Genomic DNA, 23,026 nt, shown 5'->3' with positions numbered 1-23,026 from the left:
TAGAAAAGATAGAAAATAACCAGCCCTTAAGAAAGGTCAACAAGCTGGGACCCAGAGCCTGGGTTTAAGGAGTGACATTTCATAAAAGGAGGGAGTACCGCCAATATAACAAGGAAGGAGGTGGAAAACATCATGCAGAAACAGTAGCTTTGGTGATGGGAGGGTGAGGATCAACATGTTCAATGGTTTCCATTTTGTAAATGAAGTTAAAATTGAAGGTTATTTATCTTCCCTGAAGAGATCATCAGGACTAATCCATCATGACATACCCCTGTTGAGCATAGTCACCATGGGAAGTATTGACCTGACCCATTTCCAGGTCAACAATGAATACCTGGACTCATACATCACATAGCTCTGTACCACCCCCAATCTGACCCCACTTTTCTGAGGCCTCAAACCCTTCTGTGAAGTCCTTTGGAATGTCATTGACAAAATCCCTGCGACTTCAGTCTTTCTCCCCCCATGTTCCTTTACCTTCTTGCTCTGGTTAAAATCAGCTTGTCCCCTGAGAACACTATTTCTCTACCAGATATAGTGGTGGCTTTTTTACTCTAAACCCACATATGAGGAAAATATTTTCACTGACCACTCTCCCCTTCTCCTCACTAATGTTTTCCTCTCTAAATTCACCTACTCAATAAAGGTTTAAAATAATAAAACCCTAGCTGCCTTAAGGTTCATGTGGTCACAACCATACCACCTGCTACCTTCCTCCTTGTAGTCATCCACCATCATCCATTGCTACTTTCTCCTCATTAATTGAATATTTTTTCAACTAGCTTACTATCCTTCTCTTCACAAAGATGATTCATCAGCCACCATACTTGCAAGTCAATGCCTGTCCATCTGTTTCAATGACCTTCAAAGCAGCCTGAGGCACATGCTCTGATGTTACTTCACCAGCTCTGCAGTGTAACCAGTCAGAACTGGTCATTGAGCCTCGAAATATGGATAGTGGGCATTTAATTTTGCTATATTCTTAAATATCACCTCCCTAGAAAACATTTTTTTGACCACCCTACTCTCCTCACCAACCTCTACTGTCTTACCTCCACTAAGTTGTTTTATTTTCTTTATAGCATGTATCATACCTGGCATTATATTATAATATTATTTCATTTTTCCAGTGTATTTCCTAATTTTATACGCAATGTATTCTGAAATAATTCTAAGGTTATTAAAGTTATGATCAAATAAAGCTAAAAATAATTTAAAATAATATTATAGTTGCTAAAATAGAGAGGGTATTGGTGCAGAGATAAATAAATGAATCAAGGGAAGAGTGTTGAGGAATGTGGGGATCATACAGAACAACAGAGTAAGTGTGAGAGAGTGTGTGAGTTCATTGGGAATTCATGCACTGATGGAAGTAGTGGAACTTTGTATTACCACATTGGAAAGCTATTTGGCACTATCTTGACGTTAACATATTCTATCACTGGCAACTCTACTCCTGAATATATATGCCCTGGATCCTTTCCCATATGCATGTATCAAGAGAAGTTTGCTAAAATGATCATAGCAACATTGATAAAATGAAATATGGGAAACCACCCAAATGTCCTTTGACATGGAATGGATAAATAAATTGTGTTATATTCATATGATGGAACATATTACACAGAATACAGAGTAAATAATAAGAGCTTATACATACTGCTGTGTGCCAAGCACTGCTCTTGGTACTTTACATAAATTAATTCATAATTAATTTTTATCTTCAAAGAGGAATAATATTTATCCTTTTACAAATAAAGAAATAGGTACACAAAGGGATTTAGGAACTTGTCCAATATTATACATGCATAGCCAGGATTTAAACACCAAAATCCCCATTGAGTGCTCCCAATTCACTGTTCTACTTCTACAGCAAATAAGGCATGGGTACAGGTAACATAATTAAATATAAGAAATGACATTAAATAAAAGAAAACAAGACAAAAGGCAATCCCAGAAGAATGCAACACACCATTGTATATGATTTTTACATAGCTCAAAAGTAGTGACACTAAATAATATACTGTGTAGGAAAACAGTATATAGAGAATATATACTGTATGGGAAAATATATAATAAGATAATTTTTAAAAATGAAAATGAGAAAGGGTAGTGGGTATTAATTGCTCCTGGGCAGCAGGTTGCATGCAGAGAGAAATAGGGAGAAGACGAAGGTAGCCGCCCCTGCAATGGGATTGGTGATATTTTCATTCAGATGTTGGGAGCTGGGTTCACAATTATTTATTTTATTATATTTTCTAATGAATTTATGTTATATATATCCCTTTCTGTATGAAATATAATGTTTTAAAAGATACTAAAGAAATAAACAGAAAGCGAGAAAGTGAAAAAATAAAAGGCTTTGGCTACATTTTCAAGGTATTTGATTTGAAGGAAAGAAGGAAAGATGTATCCCTGGGTAGATCTGTGGTTAATGGGGGACACGTGTGTGTGTCTTTTTTTTTTTTTTTTTTTTGAGAGTGTCTCACTATGCTGCCCAGGCTGATCTTAAACTCCTGGGCTCAAGCAATCCTCCTGCCTCAGCCTTCAGAGTAGCTGGGACTACAGGCATGCATCATATGTGTATCTTCATTTGGAGGGTCTGAGTCTTGTAGATAGGTAGGCTAAATTAGATATGGAGACTTTTCCTGATTATCATGACTGTAGGGAGGGTGCTACTGGCATTTTGTGGGTACAAGCCACCTAAACATCCTGCAGTGAACATGCCACTCCCATCCTTAACTATGAATTATCCAAGATGTCAGCAGTACCAAGGTTGAGAAGCTCAGAGATAGAGAAAGCAAAGCGGGAGAGATTTAAAAAAAATATTTTATCAGGAAAACAATTGAGAGAGTAAGGTCCAGACAAGATAGGGGAGAGCTGGGCCCTAAAGCAGACACATTACATTTTTAGAGCCTGGTGAGCACCAAAGAACTGACCATTTTCTTAAGCTCACTCTTTTAGGCAGAATGTCATAAAGTAGACCTTACTCCTACTCCGCTGCTACTAAAAACAGCCAGAGGGCATACTGAGAGCTTTATTGCTGATCATTCTGAAGAAACAGAAAGAACAAATACAAAATAAATAAAAAATGCAGGTGGGGCCGATGTTACATCAGAGCTAATGAAGCATAACAAGCTTCAGGACTCCTTCCTGGCACCTGCCCAGACTGTAGACCTGAAAGGAGCCTTTGCAATTTTGAAAATTTTTAAGTTTGAGTTAATTATAGTACTTAAAATTACCCCCCTGCAGTTGTATACATTTTGGGCTCCACAAAATAAAGATTTACCCTGGAGTTTGGGGTACTCAAATAGGTTTTATAGCTACTTTCCTTGACATCCTGGCTAGATGGCACCCTGAAGCTCAATGACCACATACCACTCTATTTAGTTCCCTAACATGCAGTTCATAAAGCCTCATCACCCTCCGGGTCTCCTACCCTTATATAGTTTTCACAGGTCATTTCCTCCATGAAAGCCCAGCTTCCTAGTATTAAAGTGCTGAGGGTATAATTAGGCCAAAACAATACATGAGAGTGAGTGGGCGATTCAATTTCCCCTGCTCTGAAGGGGATTCACATTACAATGAGAAGCGCTATCTCTTGGTCTTATGGTCCACATAGGAAACAACAGCTCAGGAAAATTGTCATTAAATTTTGTGTACATGAGTCACCTATTTGTTATAAATGTAGATTCCAGGGAACCACTCCATGATAGTCACATAATATTTTGGTCCAAGGAAGATAATTTAAGAACTACTTCCTCAATGCAAAGGTCGTTAATTTTCTGAAATGACAGATCTTTTATAGGTTCTTCTAATATTCGCATATTAACAATTTTAATATAGGGATCGATCTATGACAGCCTTATTTATGATCCCTAGGTTAGATCCTCCTTCACAGAAAATCAGAGTAAGTAGATGATATCAGAGAGAGAGACAGAGAGAAGAAAAAGAAACATAGTGGCAGAGGCAGTTAGGATTAAAGTTGGAAAGAGATCAACCAAGCAGTGAGAGAAAAACCCATTGAATTTGACAGGCAGGAGGTCGTGTGTGTGCATGTGTGCGTGTGTGTGTGTGTGTGTGCGTGTGTGTGTGTGTGTATTTATATTTTATATATATGGAGAGAGAGAAAGAGTGAAAGAGAGCAATTGGTATACATATGTTTGAAGTCAAAAGAGAACTACGGAGAAAATAAAGACATTAGAAAGAAAGGAAAGATAGGGTGAAATGCAATATTTGCTTCTACTTTAACCTGAATCACTAAAACGATAGAGAAAGGATTAAAAAGACATAATCCAAAAAGGACAAATAAAACTGGAGTGTAGATGCCAAAGAAATATCAGCAACATTTTAAGAACGCTAAAACATATGGGCAAGTGTTGGCACTTTGCACGCTAGGAAAAGCGGAAATCTAACTGCCTGCAAGGTGATAGGAGCCAATATGCAAGCTGATTCATAAAAAAGACTCCAGAAATTCTCAGAAATTAGAAGCCTAGAGTGAGAAGAGGGGTGGGTGTGGATGATGTCAGGAGAAGTGTTTCAAAGTATGCATAATAAGCAGTAACGCCAGACAATAAAGGGGGAACAATCTGACTTAGAGGAGTCCCAGAAGAAAGTCAAGAGGAGAATGAAGAGAAGAAAAGATGTAACAGAAATAATGAGCATTCTCTAGAGCCAAAAGTCATGGGGTCCCTGGTAGAAAGGTCCATTGTGTCTCAGTGCAACGGGTGTAAAAAGAGAGATGCAAGAGAAATAGGAGAAGGTTTTAAAACACAGAGATTAAAGAAGGGATTCTAAACGCATGAATGAGAGACAGGTTACATCCAAAACTTTGAAATTAGAAACAATCGGACTTCCCAGCGGCTATACTAGAAGTTTGGAAGCAATGGATTGATATCCTCAAAATTCTGAAGCAAGTGATTTTCAACCTAGAATTTTATATCCATCTATCAATAATGTGTGAAATTGGAATAATACAATTTTCAAACATACAAGACTCAACACTAGACTCTGTATCCTTCTTCCAGAAGCTAGGAAAGGATATGCTTCCATAGCATGGCAAACTATAGGTGGGGGGCCAGAGAAACTGAAGTTTTATACAAGTCAGGGGCTGAGAGGATGCTCCAGGTGATGGTGAAGCTCAGCTCCAGCTAGGCAAGTGGAGCATGGAGGATACCTTCAATTAAAAAACGGAAACAATGTGAACTGATGAAAACTGGTAAGTTTTACTACATTGAGAGGAGTATAAAAACTTTTGTAGAGAGATTGGTGAAAAAATAGTGAAACTAATATAAAAATCTTATCAAATGGAAAAAATGGGATAATGTTAAATTTCAAGAGAAACAAGAAAATTGCAGAAAGAAGTAAAGGAAAGAAGGAAGGAAACAAGGGCAGAAAAAAGGGAGGGAAAAGTGTGATAAACTTCCCACATGTGGCTCAGTGGTGAATACTATCTTCCTAATCATAATAAGGTAAAGACACTGGTATTTAACTAAAAATTGCGGTATAATTATTTTGGGAAGATAGAGGGCAAGTGATTGGAGGGTTGCTGATGAAGTATAGTACACAGATATTTTAACTGTGGTATTGCAAAAGAAGGATGCTAAAATCCTCATCTTCCTTAAAGATGTATTTCTTAACAGATATTGCCTAAAATGAAACATATCAATAAACAGTATACAAACGCTATTTTGAAATATGTAGAGAAGAACCAGAAGAAACAACAAAAGATTTAAAATTCTTACCTCTAGGGATAGGGAACTGGCAGAAACCAAGGAATGATGCTTTTTGTCATAATTTTTTTAATGACTTTAGAAAATATGGACATGGCTCATAAACATAAAAATAAAACAATTGTAAAGAAAGTGTATTACATAATACATGCACTTACACCAAAAATACTATGTTCTAAATATTTATGTTTTGTGTAAGATTTATATGGGTCTAGGAAAATTTGGCTTAATTATTTGTATAATTATAGACTATAATTACATATTATTTTTCTCTTTTTCCAAATGATGTTGGTACTTTCTTGTTCTAAATTTATAAATGACTTCACCATGTTAAAGGAGCATCCACCTGAAGTAGTGATATTACCAGCAGAACTATATGAGGTAGTTAGATCGAGGCCCCATATTCACATTTCTTCAAGCTTGTGCTTTGGAATAGTAAAGCCCAGAGGAACTGGTGGTGATTCATCATGCTCCAAACCCAGGTCTCAGGACAGTGGGTGTGGTGACAAGGTCCACCATGCAAGAGGAATGTCAAATGAGCCAGGCAAGAGCGTCTAGAAATCCAGGTATCAGTGTTGTACTAGAAAAGTTCATACAACATGATTTAGAAATCATTTCCTCAAAATGATTTTAGTTTTAACTAATATTTTATTTAAAAAGTAATCACTCAAAATTTTAATGTGGTCAATACAATTAAAAAAAGACAAGGAACATTCTTGAAATTTCCCCCCTTTTCTTTCTCTACTGAAATGCAGTTTGGATATTTCTATACCTCTTTATAGCCGTCACTGATTCTCTCCAAGCTGAGGGAATATACAAGGTCCCTGCCTCCCACGAAGAGCCGCTCTTGATATTCATCCAGCAGCATTGTATGGAGATCAAGAAATCCAAATGGGCTATGAAATATTGATGTTCTGTTCAGATTCAAGAGCTCTGAAATGCAAAGTGATATGTACACTAAGCACACAAGAAAATGTAAATACTTTTATAATCCTTTTCTCATAGCTCTGTTTTCATCCCTATTGGAACCAAGTCATTAACATGCATTTTATCATAAATATACTGGCAACAAATTTTAATATGAACAAGTTAAAATATTTCATAAATTTATGAATCTAAAAACTTTATCAGTTTAATAAGTAAGAAAAATATTCTATATTTTTAAATCCAGAAAAATAGTCATCCTTCACAATCTTTAACATAAAGTGCTAGGTGAAAGTCATTTTACAGCTCCTCTAATGTATAATGGTTACAAATCTACATTAAACCCACCAGAGTGTGTTTATTGAATTTCAGATAAACGCCACTCAGAAAAATAATGTTTCTACTTGTAATTGGTTTTGATAGTCACATCCAAAATCAAATTTTCCCAGTCTGCAAGCTATCAGTGTCATTAATACAATGAGGCATTAATGTGGTAACAGTCACAGTAGGGGTCACTGATAAAACTGGGGGGAATATATTTTCAATCACTGCAATTTTTGCTAATACTGTTACATTCGTGCTTATGTCAGAAATTTTGAGCTGTATGTTTTACCTATATACATTTAATTGTAAGAAGTCATAATCTGGCAAACCTCTCGTGTGTGCATTTGTTTGTTAAAGGTATTTAATTGCATATGGCAGTTCAGTGCTTAAGGTTGGTAAAATGATATATGAGAGCCTTTGGTGATGAGAGAGAATAAAAACCCCAAGCCTAGACTCTGCATGCTGAAGAATTCCTGAAGGGGCCCTTTGGCAAATGTTGACAAATTAGAAGATAACTTTTTTTCCAAAGATCAATGCCTAATGCATCTAAAAGATAATGTGAATTCTTGGTGACTAGGACACTAAAATATAAAAAAATGATACTATGAAGTAGGACAGATCTATAGCACTGTGCCCACTCTTACACTTTCTGTTCCTGAGAAAGAAGAGATGAAGTATATACCTCTGTATTAATAATATATTCCTTATCTATATCTCTACCCTCAAACTGTTGATGCCCAAAACTTTATGGAGTAGAGTTAACTTTAAATCTGTAGTTTAAAATGAACAATACTGCTGAAAGTATCTTTTCCTCTGTATTAATAATGTATTTCTTATCTATATCTCTACCCTCAAACTTTGATGCTCCAAACTTTGTGGAGTAGAGTTAAATTTAAATCTTTAGTTTGAAATTAACAATACTGCTAAAATCAATATATCCCTTATAAAGGTAAAACTTTTTCTTATTGAGTTATCTTTGAGATATTGAGTCTTTTGACTATTCATGTAAATAAATAATCTGAGAATAAGTTTTGAGGGTGGGAAAAAAGGAATAATAGATATAACACACAACAGGTTTGCCAGATTCTGATATTTTAAAATTAAATATGTATAGGTAAAACATATAGCTTGAAACTTCTGACATAGGCATGAAAGCAAGAGTATTAGCAAAAATTTCAGTGGTAGAAAATCCATTCCCTATTATTCCTTCTTTTCCCACCCTCACAACTTACTTGGGAAGGAAAATAAAATCATTTGAAAAATTAGAGGTTCTTAGATCCTGGAAGACAATGTTTTTCCGTTTAATAATTTTGTCCAAGTAGAATCATACTGCTTTCCTTTGCATACAGCAAGAGAAGCACAGGTTGGAATCCACTGGCATAACAAAAATATAGCTCAAAATGGTCTGCTATCATTATACTTTGTCTTTATATATAAACATTTATTTTTATATCAGGGCTACTAAGTGGATTTTTAGAAAAGTTTCCCCAGTTATTCCAATAGTTGGCAACACTTTTCAGTTTTAATGCACAGTGAAAGAATCTGAATGGGTACAACTGATGAAAGGATGGTTACACACTAGCTTGAATAGGTTCCTAGGCTGTAGAGCTACCCAGAACACTCAGGTGTAGCCCTTAGGGGACTAAGCTGGGAAATAAGAGAAAGTCATGAGAGGGTTCAATTATGAGGGATTTTAGGAAGAGGCAGCCCAATCAGTAAAGGAGGCACTCCATGAGTGACTCCATCTAGGAATGACCTTGCCTGCTGCCCAGTGAGGTGATTAGTACCTCATTATCCCTGTGTGCACATGGCAAGATAGACACCAACTTCTACTTGCTTTTACCACTTACCAATTTGCCTACTTGCTAAGTATACTACAGTTCTAACAGTCTAAAAGTAGTAGTTCTTATTTCTTTGTAAATAATAGTGGAAACTAATTATTGAATCATCAATCTTATTTTATTCTGATGTATCACCTCTTGTAACCTATTCTTCCTCTCGATGGCCAAATCTATCCTATGAGATCACAAAAATGTGCATGTTTCTGTGGGTATGTACTTTAGAGAAAGCAAACGGGAAGAACCGAAGTGTGCATACAACAAATGCAAATTTTGTGAATCTTCGTTTTTAATGATCTGTACATTTACATATATATATTTTGTCTTTTACAAAACAGTAAACAACCACTGTATAACAGTTTAAATTACCAGTGTATTTTATTTTACCGGAGAAACCTAGGTGCCCAGAAATTTAATGACTATCTTATGGTCATATACTATTACAATAAAAATCACTCAATTTACCTCTAAAAACATGAGAATTAAAGTATAACAGATGTGTATATTATAATCAAAGGTCTTTGTAGACTGAGAATCTGGAAGGCCAGGTTTTAATCTTGGCTTTGACAATAATTGCATAGGTAAACTTGAACAACCTCTTGAGTTCTTTAGACTGAATTCTTCACCTGTTAATCACCCTTCCACCTTTAAAATTCTTAATTCTTTGACTAAATTGCATTTCTAAAATGAAGCTGATGAAAGAGTGCAAAAAAAGAAAGAAGCAAATCGACACTTAGATGTTTTATGGAGTCATTTAAAGTACAGTGCTGAGCTTGTATTTTTGTTTTTCACACTTTTGGAAGCTTATCAAAGGGAAGGAGTGATGAATAGCAAGTCTAACTATCAGATGTCTCATGTTTACATTTGCCTAAAGTGAATTAGCTAGAAAATTCATTTACAACTTTTTCTCTGACCCTAAATGTTTATACGGTCAGTGAAAAAACAATGTAATAAGGAATTTTGGAGATTACTTTTCCTGATTCATTCATATTGCCTCAGAGAAAATTGTTGCCAAAATATGTTTGGATACATAAAACTGAGTATCATTATATACCATAGGTAATAAATTGAGAAATGTCATTTTATTTATGAAGATACTTCTTAGAATAATTTCTAAGATCATTTTTTAAATTTATAAAACCTAATGAACAGGCTGTAGTTTTCTTTAAACATTTCATAATATAAGAAAAGAAAAAATACATTGAATGCTTCAACTGCTCTCTACCCTAACCAACACCATACAGCAAAACAGTGACAACAATTGAATTCCTAAGACATTAAGACTTGTCAGTAGATAGACGTTATTTTAAAATCATAGCACTAACTAGAGTTTATGAATGCCATGGTTTATATTTTTCTTGTCCACTTTCACTGGCATAAATCCTGTCTTGATCTATAATTTTCTCTAAGGCCTAGACTGCTTTTCCTAAGTGGTTACAATTTTGTAATATCCTTGACTTTAACTTAAGAAAGGTTAGAAGTATCCATTATATATGAATATTTGTGCTTTAGACATATATCTGTAATAATGGACACAGAGCCATTCTAAAATAGAAACTATTTTTGAAAAGAATGTGAATGTTTATTATATATTTACTATTATTTATTCAATATTAACTCGATTTTTCTACTTTATTTGATTAATTTGCCTCTTTCCAAAAAGGATCTGAGATGACTTATACAAATATATCCAATCAAATAAACAAATATATTTCTAGGGGAGTGAGGGTAAGAGAAAAACAGTAAGATGGGTGGGTTGTAATAAATTTAACTGGAAGTCATCCTCTAATATCTGATACATCATTAAAATGAATCTCAAATTTGGCCTCAGGCTTCCCAAAATCCAAAGTAGAGGAAGTCACTGTAATACAAGAAAAAAAAACTATCAAGTGCTTAGGATCGTTATCTAGTATTAAGAACTAAGAGAAATTTCTTCTAAGGTTGTAATAGGTATACTGAAAAATACTGTTGTGGACATTCAACATCACTAAGAATTAAGGTGTCAAGTTCCATACCTGTGCTTATAATTACATCCCTTAATGAAAGACAACTAAACTAACATCAAAATTCACTCCACCAAAAGTCACTTTATGGCCTTGGGTAGCCACGTTATTTGGAATATTAATGATTGCAATGAACAGAGGTTAAATTAAGGTAATGTAAATGTGAGGACAGAAATCCTGGCCTCACGGTAATCAGAAAACAAAAGGAAGCCAAGGTAATTTATCTCTTAGGAGATGCTGCATCTTTGCTTCTTGCTTCTTGCTTCTCTTAATGCCACTGCTTCACTGTACTGATTCTAAAGGGCTTATTCATTAATTTGTTCATGACCAAAGGTAATATATCCTATTGTTTTGTTTATAATGCTCTCTTTACAAATAAAGCATACTTCAATTTCTATGAATTTCATACAAATGAGATAGATGAAAGTTTGCTCATTCCAAAATAAATTGGAAATAGAAGCATTCTTCTCTATTCAGATATGAAATTTATTCTCCAGTCATATGAGTGACTTTCACAATGCAGTTATTATCAGGAAAAATGACTTAATAGGTTATTATATATAACCTATATGTAATATATATTTATTATATATATAAGATATAACCTTCCAGCTCCCACATCACCACAATGTGACAATGGCTCCTGCACTTCACAATTCAAATTCTCAAGGGAAATAATGAAATTGTGTCAGCTAGTGTTCATAATTCATGGGTTGCTGGCTTCCTCTAGATTGGATGTGTTGTGAACAATTATCCATCTGTGGTTAAAATGTGGAAGCCACATGGCAAAATGTGTAGTTTCTATAATTAATGTGTATGGGGTCAGAGCAGTCAACATGAAGCATGTCTCAATTCCATAGCAAACTTAGCCAGTCTGTCTTTATTCATGAACAAATTTATAATACCATAAATTTGTTACAATCTGTATTTCTGCTAGACTAAATAAGTTGGCCTGCTGTTGATAGCTTTTCATGATTATATAATCATGTTTACATGTTCATGATGTTTAGATGTTCAATCATATATAGATGTTTATGACTATATAATTATAGTGCATGTTGGAGAGTATCTGCCAAATATCAAAATTTGAGTTTTCATTAATTGATCTTAAGTCATTTTTCCTGATAATAACTGGATTGTGAAAGTCACTCACACGACTGGAGAATAAATTTCATATCTGAATAGAGAAGAATGCTTCTATTTCCAATTTATTTTAGAATGAGCAGACTTTCATCTATTTCATTCATATGAAATTCATAGAAATTGAAGTATGCTTTATTTGTAAAGAGAGCATTGTAAACATAAAACAATTAATGAGATCAAAGCAGTAAAGTTTGATAAATCATGGAATTCTGAAGTTTAAGAAAAAAGCAGAAACATAATTATTAGGGGAAATCTGGGGAAGAAAATATACATATAGCACAAATGGAAACTAATTGTTTTTAATACAGTCCTTTACTATGTTAAAAAAAAAAACTATTTTAAAGAAAGAAGAAAAAATATCACCTCTGTTCTGCAAATAGCACATTTTCAAAGAGGACACAAAAAGTGAATTTGCATAGAAAGAATTCAACTTCATTAAATGTTCAAAGGAATGGGGATGAAAATGTCATTTTAGTGGTATTTTTAAAAATTACAATAACCAGTGAAAATGAGAATTCAGGCTCTTCTAGAGATCTATGTAAAATTTCTATATTACACAAATTTTCTCCAGTGAACATGTGTTACTTTACCAAAAATGAAATTATATAAGTAAAAGGGGAAGATGTATGAGATGTCTCCTCTTTTATGCAACCAAATTTCCTCCTATATCCGGGTACCCATCCTCCCCACCCTAACTCTCAAGGTGATAATAACAGTTAATAAATATTTATTGATCAGTTACATAGCATGTATTATCTAAGGGCTAGACATTTTTATGTCATGTAATCATTGTGACACCTCCTCAGAAACACTATTCTCCCCATTTTTTTGCATGCAAAAAGAGAATTTATTAGAGATTCAGTACAGAGTTAAAGTTATTTTGGTCAGTGTTGGTGACAAAATTTGAACAACAGAAGTTGACTAGAGAGCTTTGTTACAATGCACATGAGATTTCTAAATATTATTTTTAAAATACCCTAGCAATTCAAAGTCTAGTCTATTAAGAGATTACAATGCATCAGAAATGAATGCATTTTTTGCAGAGCCTGATATAAATAATACGATAGAAGGTTTTTAAAATATTTAATAGGTTGTATTGAGATAATTCAAAATAATTTAATGGCAATGACATAAATAGAAAAATTCAGGTTAATATCAATTCAATTTTAATCACCTTTATTGTGTATTTTATAAACTATCTCAAATAATTACAAAATTTTTTGTTGCTTTGACTTATTGATTCATGATATTTTTAGTTTTACATATCTTACTTGTGAGAAAATGAAAATATTTTTACCTAATTTGCCATGGAGTTTCAAAATGTATTGAGTATTTTTTGCATATAATGAAGGCAATATAAAGGCAAGCAAGGCTTTCTTCCCTCCTCAAGAATTTTTCCTTTCTTAGTTTTAGAGTCACTCCTTTAAGTCATATTAATTATCTGAACTCCAAATCACGGTCCCTGGACTTGGCATATTTACCAAGCAATGGCTGATTTCTTTAAATCCCTTCACACTGCTTCAAGCTGCCTGGATGAAAGAAACAGAAAATATGCAGCAAGATGGGGACAGAAGAAACTCTAATCTCAGGTTATCTCAAGAAAACAGTGCAAATAATGGACAGTGCTGACTCAGTTAAATGAAGCAAGCTCCTCTTGAGTTTTCCTACTCTAAAAATAACAGGAATTGCTTGGGGAGGGAATGGACCAAGAAATAAGATGAAACTGAAATGCACCAACTCAGAGTTCATCCGGAAATTTTCTAAAGAGGGAACTAATTATTATTGCTAAGCTGTATGCTAATTATCAGCTGTCAATGAAGATATACTCTGAGGATTTAGTCATTTCCTCTCTTGGCCTTTCCTTTTAACCTGCAAGAGACACAGTTTTAAAACTCACTGACATCACTATATTACAAAGACAGTTCTCTACACTTTGTCAGAATATATTTAAATGCTATAGTTTCTTGTGTAAGATGAAGGAGAGGAGAACACACATTTTTCAGCTCTCAAACAAAAAGAGATTACCAGGGGAGAGGTGTTTCCTTCTTGAATACACATTTCTTGTTCCACGGTCATCTGCCAACTAAAGATTTCCTGAGACTCAATACTTTAACTAAACTTGTCATGGTTTTCTGAGTTAATCACCTTATTCAATATTGTCCTAAGGTTAATTCAACAACAACAACAAAAAATTGAATTTCAGGCAGTAAGCATTGTTAATGAAAATGAAATATGGAAATAGCCATTAGAAATTTTCTTTAACTTTGTAGTGGTTCAAAAGAAAAGGTTTCTCACAACATGCTTTGATGATTTTGACAGATTTGACTGATGATCACTAGTGGCTTATAATGTTGAAAGAGATTCGTAAAGAAATAAGCAATTAACTTTTTAAAAAGTGTAAACAAGGACCAGCTCATTGATTTGCTAATTGCTCTTTTTAGCAATGGACAGTCGGCTTGTCTTTCATGCATTCTTTGAACTTTTAGGTTCTATTATTTTCACAAGTCAAAGGTGTACAATAGACATTGTCGTACTTCAAATTGCTCAGTCATAAACCACTTTCTGAAGAAGGCAGGAGTTCAAATATACGTAGGAATAGCCTAGACATTAAATAGCATTTTAATTCTTCAAAGAAAACAAAATAACATGATTTGTAATTTTCAGATTCCTTGTGTTCTTGTCATATGTAAATTATTATTTAATGTTATATGGAAAAGTAAAAACGAAAGTTAAGATGTATTTAATGATTAAGATGAAGACATTCATAATAAGCTACTTCTACTTAATAAATAGTAAATATATTTTCTCTTAAGGCTTTCTTAATAACATTTTCTTTTCTTTAGCTTATTTGATTGTAACCGTATAGTATATAATACATATAACATAAAAATATGGGTTACTCAACTGTTTATGTTATCTGTAAGGCTTCTGGTCAACAGTAGGCTATTAGTAATGTTTTGGGGGATTCGAAGATTATACTCTAGCTTTAGACTGCACTGTGGGTTAGCATCCCTAACCCCCAAGTTGTTCAAGCATCAGCTGTATATTGAACATCCACTGTGTTAGGAACTATATCTGGAGTTTCAGAGGAATACTAAAGATCAATATAATTCTATAAACATAACACAAATCAGATTTTAGTATCCATCATTTTATTTCTGAAAATTAATTTTAGATACAAAATTTTTTCAAACTTGGGTACTTAATAAAATCAGGCACATTCACTTTTTTTTTGTTTTTTGTTTTTTTTTTTTGAGGCAGAGTCTCACTCTGTTGCGCCCACTGGAATGCAGTGGTACCATCTCAGCTCACTGCAGCCTCCATCTCCCGGGATCAAGCAATTCTCCTGCCTCAGCCCCCTGACAGTAGTGTGCCACTATGCCCTGCAAATTTTTGTATTTTTAGTAGAGATGGGGTCTCACCATGTTGGCCAGGCTGATCTCAAACTCCTGACCTCAAATTATCTGCCCACCTTGGCCTCCCAAAGTTGTGGGATTACAGGTGTGAGCCACCGTGCCCAGCCCTTTATAAGAGAATACATTTTATGGTTCAAACCCAAAAGAATATCAAGGTTTAGAGTCATAAAGATAAACTTCCTCCCTTCTGTTTAGTTCTCACTCCCTTGCCCTCAATGGATTAATCTTGTCTAAAATCTTGGGCATTCCTTCAAGTTTTTTATGCGTATGCAGCAAATTAGATGTATAAATCTTTATTAATTCTCAGCGTTTTTACAGTCAAAAGGAATCATAATATAAACCTTTTTCTTTACCTTTCTTTACTTCACTTAAAATGTCTGAGAAACTAGTTCAACCATTATGGAAAACAGTATGGCAATTCCTCAAGAATCTAGAACTAGATGTACCATCCCACTACTGGGTATATACCCAAAGGATTATAAATTATTCTACTACAAAGACACATGCACACATTGCGGCACTATTCACAATAGCAAAGACTTGGAATCAACCCAAATGTCCATCTGTGACAGACTGGATTAAGAAAATGTGGCACATATACACCATGGATACTATGCAGCCATAAAAAACGATGAGTTTGCGTCCTTTGTAGGGACATGGATGCAGCTGGAAACCATCATTCTTAGCAAACTATCACAAGAACAGAAAACCAAACACCGCATGTTCTCACTCATAGGTGGGAACTGAACAATGAGATCACTTGGACTCGGGAAGGGGAACATCACACACTGGGGCCTATCATGGGGAGAGGGGAGGGGGGAGGGATTGCATTGGGGAGTTATACATGATATAAATGATGAATTGATGTTTTATGGATCACTGTGGTGGGCATTTGAAATACACCTGCACGTTATGCACATGTACCCTAGAACTTAAAGTATAATAAAAATAAATAAATAAATAAATAAATAAATAAATGTCTGAGAAGTATTTCCGTATCGAAACTTAGGTTATAGTTGCAAGAAACATCTTGTTTTATGGATCACTGTGGTGGGCATTTGAAATCTTTTAAATTTTTACTACTAATACGGCACTGCAATATATATATATGAATTGTCCATTCACAGATGTGCAAATATATTGGTAAGATAAATTTTAAGATAAGATAAATTTTAAAGTGGAATTACCAGGTCAAAAGCATTTGTAATTTTAACAAATACTGCCAACTTCGCTTCCATAGGGATTATATCACGTTAAAATTCCCTGACTATATGCAAGAGTGCCTATATCCCCATACCTCATAAACCATATGTAATTAAAGTTTAGGGTGTTTCGCTAATTTGATTGAGACAATATAATTCGAATTTCTCTTATTACAGGTGAAGTTAAGCATCTTTTCATATATCTTAGGGTACTTTACTTTTGTGATTGTTCTTATTACATTCATTGTCTATTTTTCTGTTGGATTAAAATTGCTTGTCCATATTTGAATTTAAGGAATTTTTAAACTGTTAAGTTTTATGTTATGAAGGTCATAGCTGAGAGATGAGGGAAATTGGACCCTTAAATGTAGAAATTTGTGTATCATTTATGTTGGAAAGATATTTTAAAGGTGTTTTATTTTAAAAAATAGAGTTAATTCCCTTTTTTATCTCATGCAGCCTCTTTCATAAACTTAATTCTTGATTATCTGGAGCAATTAATCAAGTTAACAATTAACAGCTTATATAAAATGCTTCTAAGTTTAAATACACATATGCACATGTGTGCGCACGCACACACGCACAATGTGATTCATCAGAAGTGGGCAAAGGGCATTCTCAGTCTTCCAGAGGCTGAATTTGGACATCAACAAAGTCCTAGGCACTCCTATTCAACTGGCGAATTATGTGGGAATAAGAAATGTGTGGTTTTACCCAAAATAGAGCGCTTGTTTGTGAGAATTCCAGAATTTTGACTAACGGATATTTTATAATAAGATGTCATAGATATTCAGCCAAAGCAGAAGTTAAGGAAGCCAAGAATATACAAGAACTACTGTAGCATTTTTCTGCAACATTAGCCACTTAAAACGTAGTTAAAAGAGGCTGGGTGTGGTGGCTCACGCCTGTAATCCCAATACTTTGGGAGGCCAAGGTGAGCGGATCACAAGTTCAGGAGTTCGAGACCAGCCTGGCCAATATGGTAAAACCCCATCTCTACTAAAAATACAAAAATTAGCCGGGCATCGTGGCAAGTGCCTGTAGTCCCAGCTACTTGGGAGGCTGAGGCAGGAGAATCGCTTGAACCTGAGAGGTGGAGGTTGCAGTGAGCTGAGATCAGGCCACTGCACTTCAACCTGGGTGACAGAATGAGACTCTGTCTCAAAAAATCAAAAAACAGCAGTAACAAAAAACATATTTAAAGGAGAGGAGAGAAAGAAAACAGATTTCTAGGAGTCTTTTTTTTTTTTTTTTTTGAGATAAAGTTTAGCTCTTGTTGCCCAGACTGGAGTACAATGGTGCAATCTCAACTGCAACCTCCGCTTCTCGGGTTCAAACGATTCTCCTGCCTCAGCCTCCCAAGTAGCTGGGATTACAGGCATATGCCACCATGCCTGGCTGATGTTTGTATTTGGTAGAGATGGGGTTTCACCATGTTGGTCAGGCTGGTCTCGAACTCCTAACCTCAAGTGATCCACCTGCCTCGCCCTCCCAAATTTCTGGGAGTACAGGCATGAGCCACCATGCCCAACCTCTTCCTTTCAAAATACTTTCATGTATTCCATGAAATTGTCTGCAGTAACAAAGCTTTGATTTTATTTAGGTACTTATTTTTTAATGTTAAGCATATTTAGGTAGGATTCATTTTACGGCAATATTTTAAAAGTCACCTTTTCTGGATTATGCCATTTTACAGAAAATTGGCTTTTATACAATATTTAAAACTTAATAAGTTATCATTATTTTATACATTTACGTCATATTCTTTCTTACGATTAAGTCTAAAATAAATGGATGATATCTGGTTACTTCTTCATTAATTCACATTAAAATATGTATTTAACAACTTTTATTGCATTCACTTAATCTGCACCAGTGTAAAACAAAATGCATTTTGCTAGATGCCTTCTGATTTATGAACAAAGTTGGCTAATGTATACATAATTGCAATATAATTACAGATTATTTAAATCATAAATACATTTTGGTTTTATCTCAACTCAAAAACATCCTGTTATAGAACTAATGTATTCTCTACAATCTATATATATATATATATATTTTTTTTTTGAGACGGAGTCTGGCTCTGTCCCCCATGCTGGAGTGCAGTGGCCGGATCTCAGCTCACTGCAAGCTCCGCCTCCCAGGTTTTACGCCATTCTCCTGCCTCAGCCTCCCGAGTAGCTGGGACTACAGGCGCCCGCCACCTCGCCGGCTAGTCAATCTATATTTTTAATTGAATTTAAGTCATGCTAAGAAGTTGAATAGGTCTGTCATCTACTTCATTTTTTTTTTTTTTTTTTTTTTAGATGGAAGTCTTTCTCTGTCACCCATGCTGGAGTGCAGTGGCACAATCTTGGCTTACTGCAACCTCCATCTCCTGGATTCAAGCAATTTTTGTGCCTCAGCCTCCCAACTAGCTGGAATTATAGGCATATGCCACCACACCCAACTAATTTTTGTATTTTTAGTTGAGACAGGGTATTATTGCCAGGCTGGTCTATTTCTTCATTTGATCATTTTAATGACGGGTCTAATGTAACTTGTTAATACATATATAATTTTTTATGTTTTAGTTAAAATTGTATACTTTTCTCCAGCAAAAACTTTATTGACCTTTGGCCTATAACATGTTTTCTCTAGTAAATAATCCATCTTATAACAACAAAGAAGTAAATTAGCTAAAACTGGAATCACATTTTTTTCTTCACATATGGGATTGAATATTTGATAATTTAAGTTTTTCAAATATGACTCTCAAATTTTTGTCTCTTATCTTGACCCCTAAATACATACTTGTTCAGCCGAGTCCTAATAGCTATCTTCTCTTAGAGTCTAAAAGTCTTCTGAAATTTAACAAATTAACAACAAGGTCTTGATTACCAGAGACAAACCAACTCCTTTCCCAGGCTTCCATTCAGTAAATGGTTCTTTGGCTCTTGGCAAAAACTTAGGATTTGTCCTGATTCTTCTTTCCTGAGTGCCACACTATCTGTCTGTACCATCGCCTCAACCACCTCTCATCTGGACCACTGAAAGGTCTTCCTATTTTTCTGTCTTCTATGCTCCATGCCTCCCTCGACCACCACCAATGAGTTCATCTCACAGTAGCGAGAGTGATCATTTCTTTCTTTAAAAACATAAGTTGGGTCGTAATGTTCCTCCCATTGTTTCCCAACTCCCTTAGATTAAAACCTGGCTCAAAGTCTGTCACTATCTCTTGGCTGCCTACCCCAGCCCCGGTGTTGCACCACTTTCTCCTTTCCTCCCAGAGCTCCAGGGCTTTGGCTTTAGAGTTTGGCCTGGACTCTCCTTCTGTCTGCCACGAACCTCCCTCGGACCTCCAAGCAGTTGGCTCTGTCCTCATTTGGATCTTCCCTCTGTCTTCCCAGTCTTAAGAAATAAGCCCTCCCAGTCTTAAGAAATAAATAAGCCTTCCCAGTCTTAAGAAATCTAAAGATTCCAACCAGGCATTCTAAGTTGCACCATTTTCTTTTCATATCCTATATTGCATGAATGCTGCTAGGTTTTGTGTTTTTTTAAAATTTGTTTGGTTGGTTTTTCTTATATATGTTTTCTCTCTTCTGACAGGAAACATGTTCCATGAGAAGTTGTAAAGCCTTTCCATCTTGGTCACTGTGATATCCCCAGGGCCTAGACCAGTTCCTATGGTTTATTTAGTAAGCACTAGGTAACGATATGTTAAATGAATGAACTTGTCTGTGTCTCCCTGTCCTCATTGTAAAATAGGGATAATAATAACTAACTGGTAGGACTACTGTAAGAATCAAATGATTCATAGCACCTAATGGGCAGCAAATACATATGAGTTTCTTTCTCTTTTTATTATTTATTTTTTGATGTCAATAAATTATGAGTCAAGGGCAGTGAAAGCAAATTTCCCCTGTTGAAATAGGGCTTTCTTAATTACATTTTGTCAAGTGGACATAGTTACTCTCAGGGCTCATCATACAGGCTTAAAGTGAAATAGGAAATTTCACAAGTACATGATTACTGTGATCAGTGTAAACAGCTACTGTATATTTTAAGTTAAAACCTCAATTTTCTACCAATAATAATTTGGGTCAATTTTATATTTCTTCTTTTTATCCATACCCATCTCAGATCGCAAGAGAAAAATTTGTCTTTATTTCCTAGGAAATTTGTTTTATTTCTTTATTTATTAATTTATAAGCTCAACCTGAAATAAATTATACAAAGCATTTCTACTCTACCCTTGAAATTTGAATTCTAAGTGCCAGACTGGCAGGCAAAAGTTATTTAAATATTTTTATTCTTACTATTACTATTAAACTTTAAATTTTTATGAGTTTTCTAATACAGTCATTTATCACTTATTGATGGGAATACATTCTGAGTAATACATAATTAAGGAATTTCATTTTTGTGCAAATATCATGGCGTGTACTTACACCAACCTAGGTGGTATAGCCTATTACATACCTAGGCTATATATGGCCTATGGATCCTAGGCTACAAACCTGTTCAGCATGTTATTATGATGAAAACTATACGCAATTGTAATATGATAAGTATTTGTGTATTTGAACATATCTAAACACAGAAAAGGTAAAATAAAAATACTGCATTATAATCTTATGAGACTACCCTCATATAAGTAGTCTGCCACTGACCTAAATGTTGTTACGAGGCACAAGACTGTACTTAATTTGGTGGCTGATTTGTAAGGACAGAAACAGAATTGTCAGTTTTCTTACAGATGCATGGTTTGAAGTGATGTTACAGCATCACAGCAAAATAGCCTCTACATTTTCCTCACTTGACCTCTAATAAAGATCTTCAGTCTTATCTTTATAAAAATAAAGCCTTCCCTTAACTCACATAATTTAATCCTGTAAAACATTCTTTCTAAAAACACATGGTTTCCAGATATACCAGGAGTTTGCAATCTGACATCTGAAATGGTTGTACCTTTAAAAATCTGTAGTTTTCAGACTGACATATTACCAAAGCAATGACTATTGTATAATTTGAACACTTTATCAATATCACATTTTTCTCACAATTACGAAAATGATAGAATAATAACTGAATTTCAAATCCATACAGAATGAAGTGTAACTTTATAATATTTTATATCCTGTTAATTTAATAGAAATTGAACCTACTCATCTACATTATAATAACAAAGAAAATAATGCTGTCGGTAGATGCTATGTGGATATAGAGATGAGGTTGTGTGCGATTTACCATTACTTCATAGGTTTGGAACTGTCAGACAATCACCAAAATCTTATTTGCTGTTAAATTACATGCCTCAATTACTGTAGCAGCTACCATGTGAGCCGGATGCTTCTTACTAGGTAATAGGCCCCCTGGGTATATGGGTTCTCTTTAGATGTGGCTAAGAGAAACACGAAGAGAGAAGACAAACCAATGCTGTGTGTACAATTCACTGATGACTTTCTTTCACAAAAAGTTGCCTTAGTGACTAAGCTGCTACTAAATTCTTCTTCTGTTTTCCTTTTCTGGCAATCCTCAGTTAATATTGATTTACTATCCAGAAATCCTTGTTGTTTATAACCTGTCGTGAGGCAAATAGTACCTAAGAAGACCACCCGTGTTTTCTCTGGAAGCTATGAAGGGAGGGCAACTCACAGTCACAGAAAGGCTCTTATCTGTTAGGTACTGCGTGAAATACCCAATATACGTAATTTCACTTATCCTTCACTCCACCAGTAGATTCAAATGGCTTCTATTTTACAAATTAGATAAACAGAAGCTCACAGAGAAAGTTAAAAAACTTCCTATTGTCACCTATCATTTGAATATCGACATTTCTGGATATTATTCATTTTGCTTATTACAAGTTACAATAACAAAAGAAGTTGTATAAATTATATAGTGGTTTCTTCGTGGATTAAGATGAGTCATAAGTTTTCAGTAATGGGCATTAGAGATATTTCCTGTATTTTATGGACTTATCAAATAATATTACCCTTAATAAAAGGTCATAGATACCTTTGGAAGTACACATTTTTAAAATTGTATTTCAGCCTTTTTTCATAAAACCTGATTTTCAGTCTCACTCATCCTAAGTTCTATCTCATTGCAGTTTATGTTACAAACCCAGTCAAAACAAATAAATAAAAATTAACACAGAGGATCAGATAATATAAAGATCAGAAGCAAATAAAATTAATTTAAAAACTTAAGTCTATTAACCTCAACCTGTAGTTTTCAGACTGACATATTACCAAAGCAATGACTATTGTATAATTTGAACACTTTATCAATATCACATTTTTCTCATAATTACAAAAATGATAGAATAATAACTGAAATTGTCCAGAGGATGCTCTCTAGAAAATTTTTATTTGTTAATTTTTGGAAACCATGAGAATTACAAAATTAGTTCTATCATTATGGAAAGACAAGAATTTATGCTGAAGATACAATTAT

General features: G+C 34.6%; 1 protein-coding gene across 2 annotated transcripts in view; it reads right to left on the bottom strand.

Annotated features, from left to right (window-relative positions):
* SEMA3E (sema domain, immunoglobulin domain (Ig), short basic domain, secreted, (semaphorin) 3E) overlaps positions 1–23,026 on the bottom strand; it is a 279,602-nt gene that overhangs the window by 111,801 nt on the left and 144,775 nt on the right. For both annotated transcript variants that reach the window (XM_011927688.1, XM_011927689.1), the window contains exon 2: positions 6,505–6,665. In XM_011927688.1, coding sequence (XP_011783078.1) covers positions 6,505–6,665 — 161 coding nt within the window. The remainder of the gene's footprint in view (positions 1–6,504; positions 6,666–23,026) is intronic.

Source organism: Colobus angolensis, unplaced genomic scaffold, assembly GCF_000951035.1.
Source record: "Colobus angolensis palliatus isolate OR3802 unplaced genomic scaffold, Cang.pa_1.0 Scaffold74, whole genome shotgun sequence".
Taxonomy (NCBI): domain Eukaryota; kingdom Metazoa; phylum Chordata; class Mammalia; order Primates; family Cercopithecidae; genus Colobus; species Colobus angolensis.
Note: the sequence above shows the minus strand (reverse complement) of the source record. Positions and strands in the feature narration are given on the sequence as shown.